This window comes from Muntiacus reevesi, chromosome 3, assembly GCF_963930625.1.
Source record: "Muntiacus reevesi chromosome 3, mMunRee1.1, whole genome shotgun sequence".
Taxonomy (NCBI): domain Eukaryota; kingdom Metazoa; phylum Chordata; class Mammalia; order Artiodactyla; family Cervidae; genus Muntiacus; species Muntiacus reevesi.
Genome location: NC_089251.1, coordinates 6,385,863 through 6,405,169, shown reverse-complemented (window position 1 = coordinate 6,405,169; position 19,307 = coordinate 6,385,863). Strand labels below are relative to the sequence as shown.

At 52.9% G+C, this 19,307-nt stretch overlaps 2 protein-coding genes across 5 annotated transcripts in view; one reads left to right on the top strand and one right to left on the bottom strand.

Moving 5' to 3' along the window:
- Window positions 1–19,307, bottom strand: part of C3H9orf78 (chromosome 3 C9orf78 homolog) — a 416,805-nt gene that overhangs the window by 24,459 nt on the left and 373,039 nt on the right. The gene's annotated exons all lie outside the window — the stretch shown is intronic.
- Window positions 1–19,307, top strand: part of USP20 (ubiquitin specific peptidase 20) — a 42,059-nt gene that overhangs the window by 15,481 nt on the left and 7,271 nt on the right. For all 4 annotated transcript variants that reach the window (XM_065928263.1, XM_065928261.1, XM_065928262.1 and 1 more), the window contains exons 4-17: window positions 2,371–2,424; window positions 4,245–4,307; window positions 4,614–4,745; window positions 5,748–5,844; window positions 6,225–6,294; window positions 7,439–7,552; window positions 8,614–8,692; window positions 10,518–10,965; window positions 11,492–11,632; window positions 11,980–12,089; window positions 12,378–12,550; window positions 13,199–13,293; window positions 18,507–18,540; window positions 18,691–18,736. In XM_065928263.1, the coding sequence (XP_065784335.1) occupies window positions 2,371–2,424; window positions 4,245–4,307; window positions 4,614–4,745; window positions 5,748–5,844; window positions 6,225–6,294; window positions 7,439–7,552; window positions 8,614–8,692; window positions 10,518–10,965; window positions 11,492–11,632; window positions 11,980–12,089; window positions 12,378–12,550; window positions 13,199–13,293; window positions 18,507–18,540; window positions 18,691–18,736 (1,656 nt within the window). The remainder of the gene's footprint in view (window positions 1–2,370; window positions 2,425–4,244; window positions 4,308–4,613; window positions 4,746–5,747; window positions 5,845–6,224; window positions 6,295–7,438; window positions 7,553–8,613; window positions 8,693–10,517; window positions 10,966–11,491; window positions 11,633–11,979; window positions 12,090–12,377; window positions 12,551–13,198; window positions 13,294–18,506; window positions 18,541–18,690; window positions 18,737–19,307) is intronic.

The window sequence follows — 19,307 nt, the reverse complement described above, 5'->3', positions numbered from 1 at the left end:
CCTTTTGGAAATCTACAAAATGAAACCAACATGGTTTTAAAATACCCAGAAGGCGCGAGGATGGAGCCAGGTAGCTCACAATGGAGGCAATGCAGATGGCTGAGAAACTCTTGAAAAAAGGTGCTTGGCTTCTCTGGTCGTCAAGGATTTTGCCGGGAAACCAACACGGCACCGTCTCAGATGCAAACGGCACATACATGCTCTCGCTCAGAGCCGACAGAGGGAGGGAAGTGGACCTGACGTTTGTAGCCGAGTTACCGTGACTGCAGGGTTCGGTTCCCTCTCGGAATGTCTCTAGTAGCAGTGTATGCACCAGGTACACGATTCAAACACAGCAGTGCTTCCTGAGCATTGTCTGTGAAAGGGAAGCCCTGGTGGTCATCAGCGTATTTACCAGGAAGGGAATGAGTGAGGCAGTTGTGGCGTCTGTGCCCGTAGTGTGGGCCCGTGTACTTATCGCAAAGAATGGGATGGGGTCTCTGCGTTCAGACATGGAAGGATGGCCCTAAATAGGGGGCAGAAGCCTGTTACTGAGAAGTTTGTATAGTGTGATCTCATTTTTACTAGCCAAAGGCATGGAGAGAAATACTTCAAGTTAATCCAGCATATATATATTATATATAGTACACTACATATTATATAGAGCATATATGTAATACATGATACATTATGTACAGTGTCTGTGGGGTCACACGGGGTCGGACATGACCGAAGCGACTTAGCAGCAGCAGCATATGTACAGCGTACATGTATCTAATGTATGACACAAATACAGCATGTATATTTTATACATAATATACTACACATTATACACAGCATATATGTATTGTAGATAATATGCTACATGTTATATATAGCATATGTGTTTCATTTAAATTGTTGAAACAAGCATATAATACTTTTATCATTCATATGACTGAAATGAAAAAAAACTTGGGAAGATGGGAGTGAACTGTGAAATCAGAAAGTCACAAAAGAGATGACAAATTTGGAAAGGTCAGGAGCAGTGACTTTGAGTCTACCAAGCAGACTGGTCTCCTGCCACCCTTAGCATCCTTGGCAAGAGACCCTAAGACACAGACTACAAACCTCAGCCCCACTAATGGGATGAGTTGCGCCTTCTCAGCCTTACTGAGAGAGCCATGTTCAGGGTTTTTACAAACACAGCCAGAATCCAGGCTTAGTGAAAAGAAGTTTCCATGGAGGCCTGAGGGTCAATGTGGCCACCCTTGGGGGGAAACTGGGCCTTTCCCGTAAGTTTGATGACCCTGACTCCTCAGCTGACAGTGCTTCTGACAGTAGGGTCATGACCTCTCCAAACCTCCATTTCTCATCTGTAAGAAGGGGATCTTGGGACCTGTTGCAGAGACTGTGAAAAGGATTACATGAGCAAGGTCCAAAGAAGTTAGCTGAATACCTGGCTCATTGTGATCCCTCACCAGGGATCAGCTCTGCAACTGCTACAGAGACCAGTGCTTAGAATTCATCTCACAACTGGCAGAGACACACTGGGTATTGTGGAAGCTCAGCTGGAAACTGCCGTTCTAGACAGGCACAAAGTTACTTAGGACAGTTTAAATTATAATGAAAAGACCTTGAAATATAGTGAGTTAAATGAGATAGGAGTTTACTTTTCTCATTGAGCAGTCCAGATGTAGGTAGCTCTGATAGAGTGGCTCTGTCATTCTTAACACATGGCTTTCACCTCCAGGTCCAAAGTGGTTGCTTCAGTTCCTGCCATCACATCTGAATTCCAGCCAATGGAAACAGTAGAGAGACCAAGGGTTGTGCAAAACTCAGAAGTGGCACATGTCACTTTTTACTGTTATGCTGTTGACTAGAACTGAGCCCTATGATCACAGTGGGGGCTAAGACACATAGTCTGTAGCTCACTGACCATGTACTCAGCCAAAATACATAGATTCTTTTATTAAAGTAGGGAAGAGAGATATCAGTGGACCAGAAGCAGGCTCTGTCATCCTGATCAACAGATACCTGGGTGTTTCTGCGGTCAACAAATACAGTGATCTGATTTGTACCAGACTCTGTGAAGTTGCAGGGGTAGGCAAAACAGTCCATCCTACTTTCATGGAACCCATAGTGTAGGCGGGCAGAAAGGCTTAAATAAATGAGTGTCATGAAGGAGTAGAAGGTGTGACGAGAGCATATTAAGGTGTCTCTTTGCTTAAGCTTTAAGTGATTGTGTTGAAAATGTTTTTTCAGGCACTTGAAAAAACAAAATTCAAACAGTAAAGCTTAAAGTGCCCCCATGGGCTGGGTCTCTGTGAGGCAAAGCCTCTGAGCTGAGTCTGATGGCATGCATTCTGGGGCCACTCACACCCTCTTCCTCTCTTTCCCCACCTCACACAGAGCACCTGTCAGTCATGTGGGGTTTCTGGACCCAACCTGTGGGCCTGTCTCCAGGTAAGTTTCCTGCAGCTGTTGGGGGCCTGGAGCTGGGTCCAGACTCTGGGCTGGGCATGCCTGTCCTCGGTGGGCACTGCCTGAAACCTTGGGCAGGGACACAGGGCTTGGATGTCTCGGGTGTGGTGCCCAAGCCAAGAGGGCCCCGGAGTGTGCCAGCCCCTGGGCTGCCTGCCCTGGCAACCGTTAAAGATGACGAGGGAAAAGCAGGCTAGAGAAGACTCTGGACTGAATGAGCCCATCGGCATGAAGGGGAAATCTCTGTCCAGCACGTGCATGTGAGACGATGTAGCGTCTTGGCGTGAACCCTGGCGCTTGTTCGTGGCAGTTCGTGCCGGGGCCGGGGCTTCCCAGGTGGCTCAGCGGTACAGAATCCACCTGCAACGCAGGAGACGCTGGAAACAAGAGTCTGATCCCTGGGTCAGGAAGATCCCCTGGAGGAGGAAATGGCTACCCACTCCAGTACTCTTGCCTGGAGAATCCCATGGACAGAGGAGCCTGGCGGGCTACAGTCCATGGGGTTGCAACGAGTCAGACACGACTGAGTTACTGAGCATTCACACACACACACACACACCGAAATGCACACACACGCAAATGCACACATATCCCTGGGCCAGTCTGGGTCTTTGTTTTGCCATCTATAAAGCAGAGGCCACAACACTGACGACTGCCCTCGCCTTGTGCACCCCCCTTAGGGTAGAATTTGACAAGATGGTGCCTGTGATGGCTTTAACAGGGTGTGTGGCCTGTAGACAGTGTCCAGTAAAATCTGGTTGTGATTATCATGCTCACCCAAAAGAGTAACTAACAGTAGATGTGTGAACAAGTGACGGTTTTCTCTGGGGGTTGCAGAATTACAGGTAATTCATTTTTGTGTATAACTTTGTAGTGTTTTCCAACTTTCCTGCAGGTATATATCACACTATATAAACTTACTAAAAATTTCTTTGAAAACAAATACGAGAGACAAAAAAGGCAGCCGATGGGCACACAGATCACAGTTCAAGTCTCTTTTCGGGAGACACAGGCGCCTCTGTAGGGCTCTGGCCTCGTCCTTTTGGGCCTGTCGCTCAGGGTAAACCACACTGCAGGACGCTGTCTCCCCGGGGACGGCCCACGGAGTGGGAGTCATGGCCCCACCTCCCGGGAGCCCACAGACGCCCCCCGAGAGACCGGGACGGAACCTGACGCAGCCTCTGGGACAGCCCAGAGCGCGTTTTCTCGAAAGGCACTCACCAGCCGGTGCAGTGTTGACCACTGCACAGGGTGCACCAGAGCTCTCCTGCCGTGAAACAGTCCGACAGCCGTGGCCGGGGTTGGAGGCCACGAGCTGGGCCTCAGGAGCTGGGTGGATTTTGGGGAGGAGAGCGTGAGGCCAAAGGCAGGTCACCAGCGGGCATGGGGTCAGCACAGGGCCCCCCGGCCGCCTCTGCCCATTCAGTGTCCCCTGTCAGAAAACGGCCATGAGGCCCAGGCTCCCCCCGCCCCCGACCAAAAGCATGGTCCCGCCAACGGGCCCATCAGGAAGTGGGGTTTTGGTGGAAAAGGGGCGAGTGGAGGGGCAGAGGGTCAGGACGCCCAGCAGCCAGGCCTCTCAGCCCAGGGCCCACCGCCCATCTTGCTCAGAGGCGGGGCGGCTGTGTGGCGGCCAGCCGTGCCCAGCGCGCACCTTGGGTGTGCAAACCTGTGTCCCCGCCCGGCGGCCGGGCCTTGGTTCCTGGGGGTGCCAGGGGATGGCGGTGGGGACACCCCCTCACGACGTGGCCCTGTCTGTCCTCTGGGCTGCCCCCTCCCGCTCCCCTTCCTTCTCTCCCCAGGTCTCTTGCTCCTACGTCGGCTGCGGAGAATCCTTCGCTGACCACAGCACCCTCCATGCACAGGTGAGCGTGGTGGCTGGGAGCGTGGGCCCCGAGTTTAGACAGCCCAGAGTTCAGACCCCAGCTCCAGTCGCCCCTGGCTCCACCCACCGCTCTGGGCCTGGGAGGTTGTGTGTGTAAAATGGGAACAGTCACAGCAAAGAAGGAAGAGAGAAGGCAGCCGCAGCCCTTGGCACGCCTGGCCGAGGTGGGGGGAGCAGAATCTGAGATTCCTGGAAATCTTGAGATTTTCCCGAGCCCGCACTGCAGAGGCAGCCTGCAGCCCTGGTAGGCCAGTGTCTTCTCCTGCCTTTGCGTCTTGCCCTCTAGGCGAAAAAGCACAACCTGACGGTGAACCTGACCACGTTCAGGGTGTGGTGCTACGCCTGCGAGAAGGAAGTGTTCCTGGAGCCGCGACTGGCGGCCCACCCGCCTGGCCCCGCACCCAAGTTCTCAGAGCAGGTGAGGGGGCGCAGGGGCCAGCTGGCGGCGAACCGAGGGCAGGGCAGTGGGTCCCCGACGGCGTCTGTTCCTGCTCTGAGTTCCCAGGTGGCGCTGAGGCTCAGGTCAGCTAATACCCGCTGAGCCCCAGCCCTGTCCAGGGCGGTGTGAGGGCTCAGGATGCAGAGGTGACTGGGAGTCGGGTAGGCTTTGGGGGTGCCCTGGGCCAAGGCCGGCGTGGGACACACCTGGACACCCTCCCCCCAGGCAGTGCACCAGGCCAGGAGCCATCAGGCCCTTCAAGGAGGCAGATGGGGGAGCCCAGCGCAGAGCTGACCCTCAGGGAGGGGTCATTTAATCAGCATCTGAGCCCCCGGAGAGGCCTAACGTGTCTGGGTGCAGTGCTGTCTTTCCTCCATGTTGACACTGAGGGTCACATAATAGGTGCTCAATAAATGTATATGGACTGTTTGTGGACATACATGATCAATATATATGATTTTTTTTTTTTACACAAAAAAGTATATAAAAAGTATATACAAATCCTGTTTTGGGTGTGTGTTTGTGTGTGTGTATTAACAGTTTATATGTAACAGAGATACAATAATCAACAGTGTTTGTCTCAGAAAAGTTGGGCTGCCCGTTTTTTCTTTGTTTCTATTTTTTCTCAAATTAGTTATAAATATTATTACTCATTATGGTAAGTAAAGTACAAGTCCGAGTTCCCAGGGCAAGGCCACTAGGTCAGTTCAGTTGAGTCACTCAGTCGTGTCCGACTCTTGGCGACCCCATGGGCTGCAGCACACCAGGCCTCCCGGTCCATCACCAACTCCCAGAGTTTGCTCAAACTCAGGCCCTCTCTCACCCACCATGCTCCCTGCTCAGGTGGGCTGACTGAGATCTGGGGTCTGGGCTTCTCCCCCGCCACCCCAGCGCAGGGATGGACACGTGGGTCTGCCCCCAGCCCCTCTCCCTCCTCACCTACTAGTCTTCCTGACTTCTCACCCTCGTTCTTAAATACAGGACTCTCCGCCGCCCTCCCACTCTCTGAAAGCCGTCCCCATCGCTGTGGCGGACGAAGGAGAGTCTGAGTCGGAGGACGATGACCTCAAGCCACGAGGTAACAGCCCCACGAGGTGCCAGCCCCGCGAGCTGTGCTGCCTGGGCAGGTGGGGCGGTGTAGGCTGGTGTCTGTGACACGGGGGCTTCCCTGGAGTGCGGCCTGGCAGCCCTCAGCCCCGTCTCAGCCCTGTGCCCCTGGGCAGGCCGGCTTCTTTCAACCCGGGTCACTGCCCTTGCTCAGCGTGGACAGTGGGCTGCACGGGGTGGAGGGCGAAGGGGTCCCTGGGTTCCATCCACCGAGGTACCTGGAGCTGCAGGGAGTAGGACTCCATCGGCTGACTCAGCAGGTTTCCCGGGCAGGTCCCGGGGGGGCTCGGGAGCCACGGCTCCGCTCCGAGTGCTCACCGTCCCCTCCCTGGGTGTGTGCTGGTTTCACAGGCCTCACGGGCATGAAGAACCTCGGCAACTCCTGCTACATGAACGCGGCCCTGCAGGCCCTGTCCAACTGGTAGGTTTCACCTCGTCTGGGAGTCGGGGGGCCCTGGGAACAGCAGCTGCTGCCCCCAGGCTGGGTCGTGTGTGTTGCTCACAAAAGCCTGGATGTGGGTACACATCAAGATGCCCCAAACCACCCCTGCCCTTTGACCTAGCAATCCCTCCTATGGGAAGGAGGTTCCAGTACCCAGAGAGGTTGAGAAAGCTGTCTGTGCTGTTCCTCACCCTGCCGTTTATTGGAAGCATGTTCAGTTCAGTTCAGTTCAGTCACTCAGTCATGTTCGACTCTTTGTGACCCCATGAATCGCAGCACGTCAGGCTTCCTTGTCCATCACCAACTCCATGTTAAAGGCCCATAAAAATCACAAATTTAGTACAGACCAGCTTTACGTGAGTTCAGGAAAATATGGTGCAGGACAATATTTGCTGAAACGGGGAGGAGTTCGGAATATGATAAGTAGAAAAAGGTTGTGAACTTTTGTATGGTTCAGTCCCATTTTGGGGGTGAAAATATTATTTTCCATCTAGGACACCCTCCACTCCTTGAGGCTGGGCCATCTCCTCTGTCTGGCACTCAGGGTCTCGCACAGAACTCAGGGTTCTGTGTGTGTGTGTGAAGGAGGGGAGGGATGGGGCTCTGCATGCATAGAAAATTCTAGGTATGCCCCCAAATCTTCAGAGTAGCTATCCTCACTCACATGGTAGGATTAAGGTCAGTTACTATTGTTTGCTTATCTGTATTTCCTAATTTTCCTATAATAAATGACTATTTCTTATGTAATGAAATAACAAAAACAAAGAAAAAAGAAGTGGGGGAGAGGCCTTCAGGCTCAGGACGAGTTTCTAAGCAGGGGCCGACGAAAGGAGGGGTGATGGTTCCTCTAATTTTTACACAACAGTCTTTAAAGGAAAACCTTATCTCCAGTGCAATCACATTCTAAGGTGGGGGGGTTAGGACCTCAGTGTATGAATTTGGGGGGGATACAATTCAGCCCCATAACAGGTGGGGTCTGTGAAGTCACCTACAGATATTTATGGCTCTGGGGGGCCCTGGTATATCCCCACACAGGACACTTGCTTCTCCAGCCAGCTCTTGTAAACGATGCCACGTGCCCCTTCTCTTCTTTGCTGACCTGGCTCCCTGCCCCCTCCCCCAGCCCCCCACTCACCCAGTTCTTCTTGGAGTGTGGAGGCCTGGTGCGCACAGACAAGAAGCCAGCCCTGTGCAGAAGTTATCAGAAGCTAGTCTCTGAGGTCTGGCACAGGAAACGGTGAGTGACCGAGTCCCCGACCTCGGGCAGGGGCATGGGGACAGGCTTTCTTGATGGGGCCCCTTGATGGAGCACTTCCGGTGCCCTCAGCCTCTCACCATCACGGGCCGCACTTCCCCCTGCATCTTGCTTACCGGAGCCCTTCTAGGTGTAGGTCACAGCCAACTCTGGCTCACAAACTGGGGAAACTGAGGTTCAGGGAGATTGAAGCGTCTTGCCCAAGATAACACGTCTTGTGAAAAGTGCAGCTAGAACTTGAATCTGGCGTTGACTGCAGCTGGCAGCACTTCAGAGTGTGTATGCTGAGGTCCGGAGACATGTGGTGACCACTCCTAGGTATCGGCTACATTTTATGCATGTTGAACAAGGTGTCAGAAGTGGTGGCTGACGCTGACCAGACGGGGGCTTTAGCTCAGTGTAAAAGGAGTTTAAAGACCAGATGCCTGAGGTCGATCCAGGAAAACGTTAAAATTGGGAATAAAGTGAGTGCATAGAAATATATTAAATTAAAGGCAGATTATTAAACAGCCTGATGCCATACAGCTGCAATTTTAAGCCACATTCAAGTGTTTACCTGCATGTAATTTTGTGTCTGCATCGTCAAGGAAACGTCTGGAAATCATGGTGGTTATCTCTACAGGATGCTGCTAGTGTTGATGATTCTTTGCTGTGCTTTTCTGAAATTTTCTATTTTTTTTTTTTAAATTTTCTATTTTTAAATAACAAACGTGTGACTTTTGAAATTAGAAAGCCACAGTAAATATTTCAGAATGAGAACAATTTTAAAGGAGACGTGTCACGGGCTGGCAGGACATGATGCCATCCTAGTCAAGAGCTCTCTGCCTGGCTGAGCCAGGACTTGATGTTTTCCTTTCCTGACCTTAGAGATGTGCAAACCTGCTGGGGTCCCTGGCCGGGCCAGCACCGCCCGACATTGCAGTAAATGCCACACAGAGCCCGATCTGGCCATCAGGGCTGCCCAGCTGCCCAGCTGTCCTCGCAGGCTGGAGGAGCTCGGGGCCGACCGCCAGCGCGTACTAACGGATTTGGTCTTCCTACAGCCCCAGCTACGTGGTCCCCACCAGCCTGTCCCACGGGATCAAGTTGGTCAACCCAATGTTCCGAGGCTATGCCCAGCAGGTAGGCCATCTGAGCTGCCCCGGGATATAAACCAAGACCAATGTGGAGAAGACCAGGGGTCTGCATTGCCCGGCGGGACTCCTGGACCGGACTCGCTGCTCGAGCCCTTCATGGGTGCTGGGACCTCAGAGCCTCTCAGCAACCTTCTGGTGTTCTCCCCACCCGACAGATGGGGAGACTGAGGTTCAGCGGGCAAGTCCTCACCCAGTGACCACGTGCCAGTTACACAGCTGGTACAAGGCAGAGGGGAGAGTTGACCTCAGGCAGCCTTGACTCCGGGTGTGTGTACCTCCAACCACCCACATTGGCCCATGCTTCCTCCTTCCCTGAACCACAGGCAAATTTCACTTTTAGTAAACTAGGCATTTTGATGGTGAGTTTTTGTAAATCTAGAGAACCCCTCTAGAATCAGTGGCATCTTTCTATGGCATAAATTCATGGACTCATGGTGAAGCAGAATGCAGTCACATGCTTCCTGCTGCCCCGAGCTGACCTTTCAGGTGGCCCAGGTCCTACCCCAGATGGGGTTTTGCTGCTGGGCTTGCAGCTGGGGCCGAACCTGCTTGACACCCTGCTGACGAAATCCACCCAGAGTCGGCCCCTCCCTCGGCTAGAACTGAGAAAACAAGGCCCCTCTCTCCATGTCGGCAACCTGAGGCTTTGGGTGTGCAGCTGGCTCTGGCCACTGCATAGTTGCCGCCTCGTCTGGGTGGGAGGTGGGCCCTAGGGGCTGCTTCTGACATCCAGGTCAGGGACTGTGAGGGACAGGACTGGACTTTGAGCCCAGTGGCCCCGCACGGGCACCAGGGGCCCCCAGCTGCCCGCGGCCCGCCACCATCATCTTCTGACCTTCTGAAGCATGTCCTGTGTGCACCGCTCCTGCCTGGGCCAGTGGGCAAGGCTGTGCCAGAGGCCTCGCTGCCCTGGCTCCCCCTGGGCTTGCGTCCTCGTCACAGAGTAGTCAGAGTACCAGCAGCACTGCCGGGATCAGAGGCCCAGCCAGCCTGCAGTGGCAGCTCTGTCCTGCTCACTTCCTGTCCGGACCACTGAGTCGTGCCCAGGCCTGTGGGATGCCTGTCCCTCCTGCCATAAGTCACGGGAAGGCATGGGCACCGGGGCTGGCGAAGGGCCAGAGAAGCAGAGAGCGCCAGGGGCGGGTTAAGATTATTGGTGGCCTGGCCTGCCAGCTGGCGTTGCTGCCCACAAAACTCAGCTGGGCGCTCACATGCACACACCCCATGGCGTCACCTGTGTGCTACTCAGCTCCGTGCTCACACTCAACTTCTTCTCCTTTTGGGAGCAAGGAGAGTTTCATGGCTGAACGCTTACATCCACTGTCTCCCGTGCTGAGTCAGAAGCAGGGATGGAGAGCAGGAGCCTGGAGTCGGGCGGACCTGGGCCACCCCATCCACTCTGCCACTTCAGAGCGTGAGACCTGGGAAGGGTGGGCTGGCCTCCCAGCCTTTGCGTCCTCTGTAGAAGGGGTGGAGAAGGAAATGGCAACCCACTCCAGTATTCTTGCCTAGAGAATCCCGTGGACAGCGGAGCCTGGTGGGCTGCTGTCCATAGGGTCGCCCAGAGTCAGACATGACTGAAGCGACTTAGCATGCATGCATGCACTGGAGAAGGAAATGGCAACCCACTCCAGTGTTCTTGCCTAGAGAATCCTGTGGACAGAGGAGCCTGGTGGGCTGCTGTCCATGGGGTCGCCCAGAGTCAGACAAGACTGAAGTGACTTAGCTGCAGCAGCAGCAGCACCAGCAGAAGGGTCAGGTGGGCCCTGCCGGGGAGGGGTGCCCATGCTGAGGCCGCCCTGGAATTCCAGGACACCCAGGAATTCTTGCGCTGCCTGATGGACCAGCTGCACGAGGAACTCAAGGAGCCTGTGGTGGCCACAGCCGCAGCGCTGACTGAGGCGCGGGACTCGGACTCGAGCGACACGGATGAGAAGCGGGAGGGCGACCGAAGCCCCTCAGAGGACGAGTTCCTGTCCTGCGACTCCAGCAGCGACCGCGGCGAGGGCGACGGGCAGGGGCGCAGCGGGGGAAGCTCCCAGGTCGAGGCAGAGCTGCTGATGGCGGACGAGGCGGGCCGCGCCATCTCCGAGAAGGAGCGCATGAAGGACCGCAAGTTCTCCTGGGGCCAACAGCGCACCAACTCGGAGCAGGTGGACGAGGACGCCGACGTGGACACCGCCATGGCCGCCTTGGAGCAGCAGCCCCCGGAGACGGAGCAACCTTCCCCACGCTCCACCAGTCCCTGCCGGACGCCAGGTACCAGCCAGCCGCGGGGGAACCGCGGCCCCGTTGGACCCCAGCCCTACCCTGGGGGGCTTAGCCGGGAAAGAATCTGCCTGCAGTGCAGGAGACCTGGGTTTGATCCCTGGATCCGGAAGGTCTCCTGGAGAAGGGAATGGCAACCCACTCCAGTATCCTCGCCTGGAGAGTCCCATGGACTGAGGAGCCCGGCGGGCTACAGTCCATGGGGGTCGCAAAGAGTTGGACACGACTGAGCGACTAACGCTAGGCGGCTGCCCTCCCACTAGACCCGGCCTCTGGCTGAGCAGTCAGGTGAATAGCATGTCACTTGGTTGAGAAAGAGTGAGACAGGAGCCCGCCCTGAGTTCAAGCCCCCACCGGGAATGGGAAGTGTGTGGACACACGTCCTGTGTAGGGGCTGGGGAGTGGGCTGGGCTCGGTTCAGGCCTCGGTGCCCCTCGGAGGCGCCGGGGGTCTTCCTGACCAGGCCGGGGCTGGCCCAGCCGCCCAGCACGGTCCCCCTCGTTCCGTCCGCCCGCAGAGCCGGACAACGAGGCGCACATGCGCAGCACCTCCCGGCCCTGCAGCCCCGTCCACCACCACGAGGGCCACGCCAAGCTGGCCAGCAGCCCTCATCGTGCGAGCCCCGTGAGGATGGGGCCGGCCTACGTGCTCAAGAAAGGTTCGGAGGAGCGGGCAGGTGGAGCGGGGAAGCGGGCAGGGCCTCGCTGCCTGGACCTCGGGGCGGGGCACGGGGGCGAAGGTTGCGCCCCTGGCGGCGGTGTTTAGTTTGCGAACACTTGCTGCCAGGGGCTGTGCCGCGCGCCCTTCATGCGGTGTCTCCGAGCCGTCCTGACATGGCTGGGTCATGAGTTGTGGGGGGAGGCCTCCCACAGACCCAGGAGGTGGCGTGGGAGCCGGTCACGTGACTCGTACAGGCGCGACCCCCAGCGCCCGCCCCTGGTTCCCCGGGCAGGCGGGCGGGGCGGGGCTTAGTCCCAGGTCTAGCCCCAGACGCGGTGCCCCCAGCCCAGGTCCCCGGCAGCCGGCGGCGGAAGGAGCAGAGCTACCGCAGCGTCATCTCAGACATCTTCGACGGCTCCGTCCTCAGCCTCGTGCAGTGTCTCACCTGTGACCGGGTGGGTGCCCCGCAGGGAGGGGAGCGATGCACAGGGCTTCCCACTCAGCTTGGGGCTGGGGCACTGGCTCTCCGCCCGGTATCCCCCGCCCTGCATCTCTCTAGAGGCGGGCCCTGGTCGTGGGGCTCCCCGTGTCCCAGGAATGGGGAGCAGGCTCTCTGTCCTACACCTGTCACCTGGCAGCCGGGGTTTGGGGTCCAGACCCAGGCTGGTCTGGGCAGGGCAGAACCCTGGCAGGTGGAGAGCCAGGCTGACCTTCAACCTCCCCCTCCCACCCCCCGCCCCCAGGTGTCCACCACGGTGGAGACATTCCAGGACCTGTCACTGCCCATTCCTGGCAAGGAGGACTTGGCAAAACTCCACTCGGCCATCTACCAGAATGTGCCAGCCAAGTCGGGCGCCTGCGGGGACAGCTATGCTGCCCAGGGCTGGCTCGCCTTTATTGTGGAGTATATCCGACGGTGTGTCCACCTCCCCGCCTGCTGGAAGACATAACCACCCTTGGCCTGGTCTTCCTGGAGCTGGCAGCCTGACGGGCCGACAGACCTTTAACAGCAAAATAGTAGCTTTCACAGGGATGAGGGTGTAGTTCGGAAGGGGCTTGAGGCTGAAGCATGCTCAGGAGTTAGCATGTTCTGTGGCCGTACTGAGGTGGCCTGTTTTGAGCAGGGCCATGGATTGGAAGGCAGTAATGATGGGGAGAGTGACCAGGTGGCAGCTAGAAAGAAGGGCAGTGGCTGAGTTAGGGCCTGGCCCTGCAGGGAGAGCGGGTGGGCTTTCTGGAGCCCCCACTGTGTTCCCCGAAGCCTGCTTTACCCTCCTGATGTCAGGAACCTGTGCTCTGCCCTGAAGACAGGCCAGCCTGGCCAGGACCTCTTCACAGACAGGGAAGGCAAGACTCAGGGGGAGGTGATGTCACTCTCGCATGGACACTGGCTGGTGGTCCCAGGTTTCTGGCTCCAGACCTCAGCTCACTCCATGCACCAGGCCCCAGGCTGCCTCTCTCAACCTAAACAGACCTCAGCCCCCAGGCCCCCATGTCTTACTCTTGCCAGACCCTGGCAGCAAACCCCTCCCACCACACACACACTCCCTTTCTGTCTCTGTAGGTTTGTGGTATCCTGTACCCCTAGCTGGTTTTGGGGGCCAGTCGTCACCCTGGAAGACTGCCTGGCTGCCTTCTTTGCTGCTGATGAGCTGAAGGGTGAGTGGACCGTGCTGGAACGGGGCTGGGGTGGCTGGGTCAGCATACAGTTCGAGGTTTCTGGGACGCAGTCTTAGTGCCTCACCCCTGCCTACTGGGCTGGGTCTGGGACTGCATACTCTCGCAGCCCCACCACCTTGAAGCTCTTAGGGGTTCCCTTATTTTCTTTTATTTACTAATTTGGCAGACAAAAAGGATAGCTTTCTTTAATTTTGCGTTTCCTTGATTATTGATAAGCTCAAACCTTTAAAAAATACTGACTGTATTTCCCAGTTTGAAATTTCCCGTTCCTGTCCTCTTACTGTTTTTCTGTTCAGTGATTGGCATCTCATTAACCTTTGGGAAAACTCTTTTTAAGTGTGATAAGATATTTATTCCCTTCTGGAGAAGGGAAAGGCTACCCACTCCAGTATTCTGGCCAGGAGAATTCCATGGACTATACAGTCCATGGGGTTGCAAAGAGTCGGACGCAACTGAGTGACTTTAGCTTAAGATATATATGACATAAAATGTACCATCATGACCACTTTTAAGTGTTCAGTTCAGTGTAGTATTAACTATATACATATTGCCGTGCAACTAATTTCAGACCATTCTCATCTTGCGGAACTGAAACTCTCTGTCCCTTAAATAGCGGTGCCCTGTCTCCCCTTCCACCAGCCCTGGGCAACCACCATCCTACTTTCTGTCTTTCTGTATTTGACTATTCTAGGTGCCTCAGTCCAAGTTGAATCATACAGTGTTTGTCCTTTAGTGACTGACCTGTGTCTCTTAGCATAACATCCTCAGGGTTCATCCATATTGTAGCAGGTATAGAGTTTCCTTCCTGTTTTAAGGCCGAATAATATTCCATTGTGTGAATAGACCACGTTTTATTTATTCATCATCTGTCAGTGGACCCTTGGGTTGCTCCCACCTTTTGGCTTTGTGAACAATGCTGCGGTGAACAGGGATGCACAGAATACTCTTTGAGACAGTGATTGCATTTCCTTTAGTTGTATACCCTTTAGTGGGATTGCTGGGTTTTGTGATCGTTCTCAAAATTCTGGCTTATTCAAAATTCTCCAAGCCAGGCTTCAACAGTACGTGAACTATGAACTTCCAGATTTTCAAGCTGGATTTAGAAAAGGCAGAGGAACGAGAGATCAAATTGCCAACATCTGTTGGATCATCGAAAAAGCAGGAGAGTTCCAGAAAAACATCTACTTCTGCTTTATTGACTATGCCAAAGCCTTTGACTATGTGAATCACAACAGACTGTGGAAAATCCTTAAAGAGATGGGAATACCAGACCACCTGACCTGCCTCCTGAGAAATCTGCATGCAGGTCAGGAAGCAACAGTTAGAAGTGGACATGGAACAACAGACTGGTTCCAAATCGGGAAAGGAGTACATCAAGGCTGTATATTGTCACCCTGCTTATTTAACTTATATGCAGAGTACATCATGAGAAACGCTGAGCTGGATGGAGCACAAGCTGGAATCAAGATTGCCAGGAGAAATATCAATAACCTCAGATACACAGATGATACCACCCTTATGGCAGAAGGCAAAGAAGAATTAAAGAGCCCTTTGATGAAAGTGAAAGAGGAGAGTGAAAAAGTTGACTTAAAACTCAACATTCAGAAAACTAAGACCATGACATCGGGTTCCATCACTTCATGGCAAATAGATGTGGAAACAATGGAAACAGTAACAGACTTTATTTTCTTGGGCTCCAAAATCACTGCAGATGGTGACTGCAGCCATGAAATTAAAAGATGCTTGCTTTTTGGAAGAAAATCTATGACCAACCTAGACAGCATATTAAAAAACAGAGATATTATTTTGCCAACAAATATCCATCTAGTCAAGGCTATGGTTTTTCCAGGGTCATGTATGGATGCGAGAGTTGGACTATAAAAGAAAGGTGAGCACTGAAGAATTGATGCTTTTGAACTATGGTGTTGAAGAAGACTCTTGAGAGTCCCTTGGGCTCAAAGAGATCCAACCAGTCAATCCTAAAGAAAACCAGTTCTGAATATTCATTGGAAGGACTGATGCTGAAGTTGAAACTTCAATACTTTGGCCACTTGATGCTAAGAACTGACGCATTGGAAAAGACCCTGATGCTGGGAAAGATTGAGGGCAGGAGGAGAAGGGGATGAAAGAGGATGAGATGGTTGGATTGCATTACCGACTTGATGAACATGAGTTTGAGTAAGCTCTGGGAATTGTTGATGGACAGGGAAGCCTGGCGTGCTGCAGTTCATTGGGTCGCAAAGAGGCGGACATGACTGAGTGACTGAACTAAACTGAATGATTGTTCTATTAATTGTTTTATTTTTTTGAGGAACTACTATGCCATCTTCCATGATAACTGCTGATTTACATTCTCACTAATAGTGCACAAGGGTTCTCTTTTCTCTACATCCTTGCCAAAACGTGTATTCTCTTGTCTCTTTAAAAAACCTCTTTCTGGGATTTCCCTGGTGGTCCAGTGGTTAGGCCTCCACACTTTCACTCCTTGAGGGCCTGAGTTCAGTCCCTTGTCGGGGAATTAGGATCCCACAAGCCGTGTGATGCAGCCAAAAATAAATACGCAAGTAAGTTTTAAAAATTGAAAAGCTTTCTTTTTGATAATAACTATTCTAACAGGTGTGGGGTGATAACACATTGTGTTTTTCATTAGCATTCCATGATGATTGGTCATGTTGAGCATGTTTTATGTACCTGTTGGCCATCTATATATCTTCTTTGGAAAAATGCCTGTTTAGGTCCTCTGCCCATTTCTAAGTGATACTGTTTGTGCTTTGCTATTGACTTGCATGAATTCTTCATATGTTTTGGATGTTAACCTCTAATCTGATATATGATTTCTAAAATATTTTCTCCCATCCTGTAGATCCCCTCCTCATTTTGTTGTTTGTTTTTTTTTTTTTTTTTGCTATGCAGAAGCTTTTTAGTTTGATGTAGTCCCACTTGTTTATTTTTGCTAATAAAAAATCCTATCCAAAAAAATCACTGCTAAGACCAATGTCCATGAACTTTTTTTCCTTCTGTTTTCTTCCAGAAGTGTTAGAGTGTCAGATCTTATGTTTAAGTCTTTAACTAATTTCAAGTTTATTTTTGTGAATAGTGTAAGATGGGGTACAATTTCATTCTTTTGCATGTGAATATCCAGTTTTCCCAACAGTGTTTATTGAAAAGATTATCTTTTCCCCATTGAGTATTTTGGCACCCTTGTCAAATATTAGCTGACCATATATGCATGGGTTTACCTCTGGCCTCTCAATTCTGTTCATCATTCTATGTATCTGTTTTTATGCCAGTACCATACTGTTTTGATGACTGAACTTTTGCAGTACAGTTTGAAATTAGGAAATGTGAAGCCTCCAGCTTTGTTCTTTCTCAAGATTCTTTTGTTTCTTTGGGATCTTTTGTAGTTCCATGTGAATTTTAGGATTTTTTCCTATATCTATAACATCATTGGATTGCATTGAATCTATAGATGGGTTTGGGTAGTATGGACATTTTAACAGTATTTATCATTCTGCTCCGTGACCACAGGATATCTTTCCATTTATCCGTGTCATTGTGTGGGAACAACTCAGTATTCCTGAGTCGTATCCTACCATTTAACTTGATTTCTACAGTTTCTACTTAGAGACAGCCTCAGAGCCCAAGGTTAGAGACCCAGTCCTACAAGACCTCCCCCTCCCCAACTTCAGACGCCAGTCACAAGGGCAGGTCGTCACCCGGGCTTCTGACCAAGTGTCTGCAGATGGGGAGTTCCAACCACCCCCTCCTGGGGTTCAGTTAGAGCAGCTCGAGCAGCTTGCAGAACTCAGAGAAGCATTTATTACTAGACAGCTGGTTTATTATTAATATAGAAGGATGTGACTTAGGAAGAGCCAGATGGAAGAGGTGCATCGGGCAGGTCATGCGGGAAGCTGTGTGGTGTTTCCTTTCAGATTGTCCATTTCCTTATAATTCAGTCTGCGTAGGTTTTATATTTCTAGGAATTCATCCATTTCTTCTAGGTTATCCAATTTGTTGGTGTATAGTTCATCAATATAAAGTCTCTTATGATCCTTTATATTTCTACAGTGTCAGTTGTATGTCTGTTTTTTCATTTATAACTTTGTTTGAGCCCTCTCTATTTTTTGTTGGTTAAACTGGCTAAAGATTTGTTAATTTTGTTTCTCTTTTCGAAAAAAAAAACCCCCAAAACTCAGTTTCATTGGGTTTTTTCCCTATTGTCTTTCAAGTTTGTTTCATTTATTTCTGCTTCAATCTTTATGATCTCCTTTCTCCTGCTAACTTTGGGTTTAGTTTGTTCTTTTTCTGATTCCTTAAGGTGTAAAATAGATTGGGAACTTTCTTTTTTGCTTCCTGTAGGTATTTGTTGCTATAAAGTTCCCTCTTAAAGTTGTTTTTGTTGCCTTCCATACGTGCTAGCATGTTGTATCTTCATTTCTGTCTCAGAATACTTTCTCATTTCCTTTGGATTTCTTCTTTGGCCCATCAGTTGTTCAGGAATGTGTTGTTTAATTTCCAGATATTTGTGAATTTTTTAGGTTTCCTCCTATTACTGGTTTTTAGTTGCATACCATTGTGGTTGGACAAGATACTAGGTACGATTTTGGACTTCTTAAATATGTTGGGGTTTATTACTCTGTGAGCCAACATCTGATCTATTCTGGAGAATGTCTGTGTGCACGTCTGAAGCACGGGCGTTCTAGTGCTGGTGGGCGGAATGTTCTGTTTATGTCCGTTAGGTCCATCTGGTCTCTGGTGTCGTTCAGGTCTGCTGGTCCTTGCTTCATTTTCTGTCTGGATGCTCTGTCAAAGTTTCCAGCGTTACTGAATCGCCATGCATTTCTCCCTTCAGCTGCGCCTTAGATGGCCAGGCGCTCCAGTGTCGCTCACAGCTGTTACGTCCTCCTCATGGTCGGGGACCCCTTGTCATTGTGTGGCGACCCACTTGGTCTCCTGTAACCGACTTTGGCTGAAAGTATTGTGTCTGACATAAGTACAGGCACTGCTGCTCTCCTGTGGGTAGCACCGCAGGGAATATTATCTTCCACCCCCCCCCCCCCTTTACGCTCTGTGTGCTCCTGAGGGAGAAAGCCAGCCCTCTCGTGGGCAGCGCGGCCGCCCGCCTCAGCCACCGCGTGCTCCCCGCTGGGCCGCGCCCTTTCCCACCTTTATCTCTTTCTGCCCCCACCCAGGTGACAACATGTACAGCTGCGAGCGCTGTAAAAAGTGAGTGTGCGCTGGGGGCTGCTCGCCGACTCGTCCGCACGCTTCCCCGGCCTGCCCCAGGGACCGGCCCCGCGGGGTGCCCGGGTGGGGGGCCCGTCCCCGCCCCTGGCCCCCTCCGGGATGCTCACGCCTCCTGCTCTCTCCTCCCAGGCTGCGCAACGGGGTGAAGTACTGTAAGGTCTTGCGGCTGCCGGAGGTGAGTGGGCAGCTCCCCGCCGCCTCTGCCGGCCGGGCCTCCTCCACACCGCGCACGGCGCCGCACAGGGCAGCGGCTGACCCCCCCCCCCAGACCCAGGAGACCCGCGCAGACTCTGCTGCTGAGTCTTCAGAGACCCCCCCCACCCCCCCACCCCCCAGCCCCGGGAGGCTCTGGCCGACCCCAGGAAGGCTCCTTGTGCAGTGCGTAACGCGGAGCCCAGTTCTTTCATCCCTCAGCACGCCTTGTGAGGGCAGGAGGCGGGTGTGGGGGCGCCCAGCTCACCCTCTGGGGTGAGGCCGAGGCAGGGCTGCTGGGAAGGCCTTTCTGAGGAAGTGGTGTCTGAGTGGGGCCTGCAGACATAGGCAGGTGTTGGCCTGGTGGAGCGAGACCGGGGGGAGGAACCGGTGGGGGAGACCCTGAAGCAGAAACGGGCCTGGCCGAGGCCTGTGGCTGTGACGAGAGGTGTGCGTGGCCCAAGACGCAGGTGCCGCGGTTGGCTCAGCCAGTCTGGGGGGAGCCTTGGCCGAGAAGCCTTCTACAAGTCGGCAGCCACAGAGCTGGTGGTTAG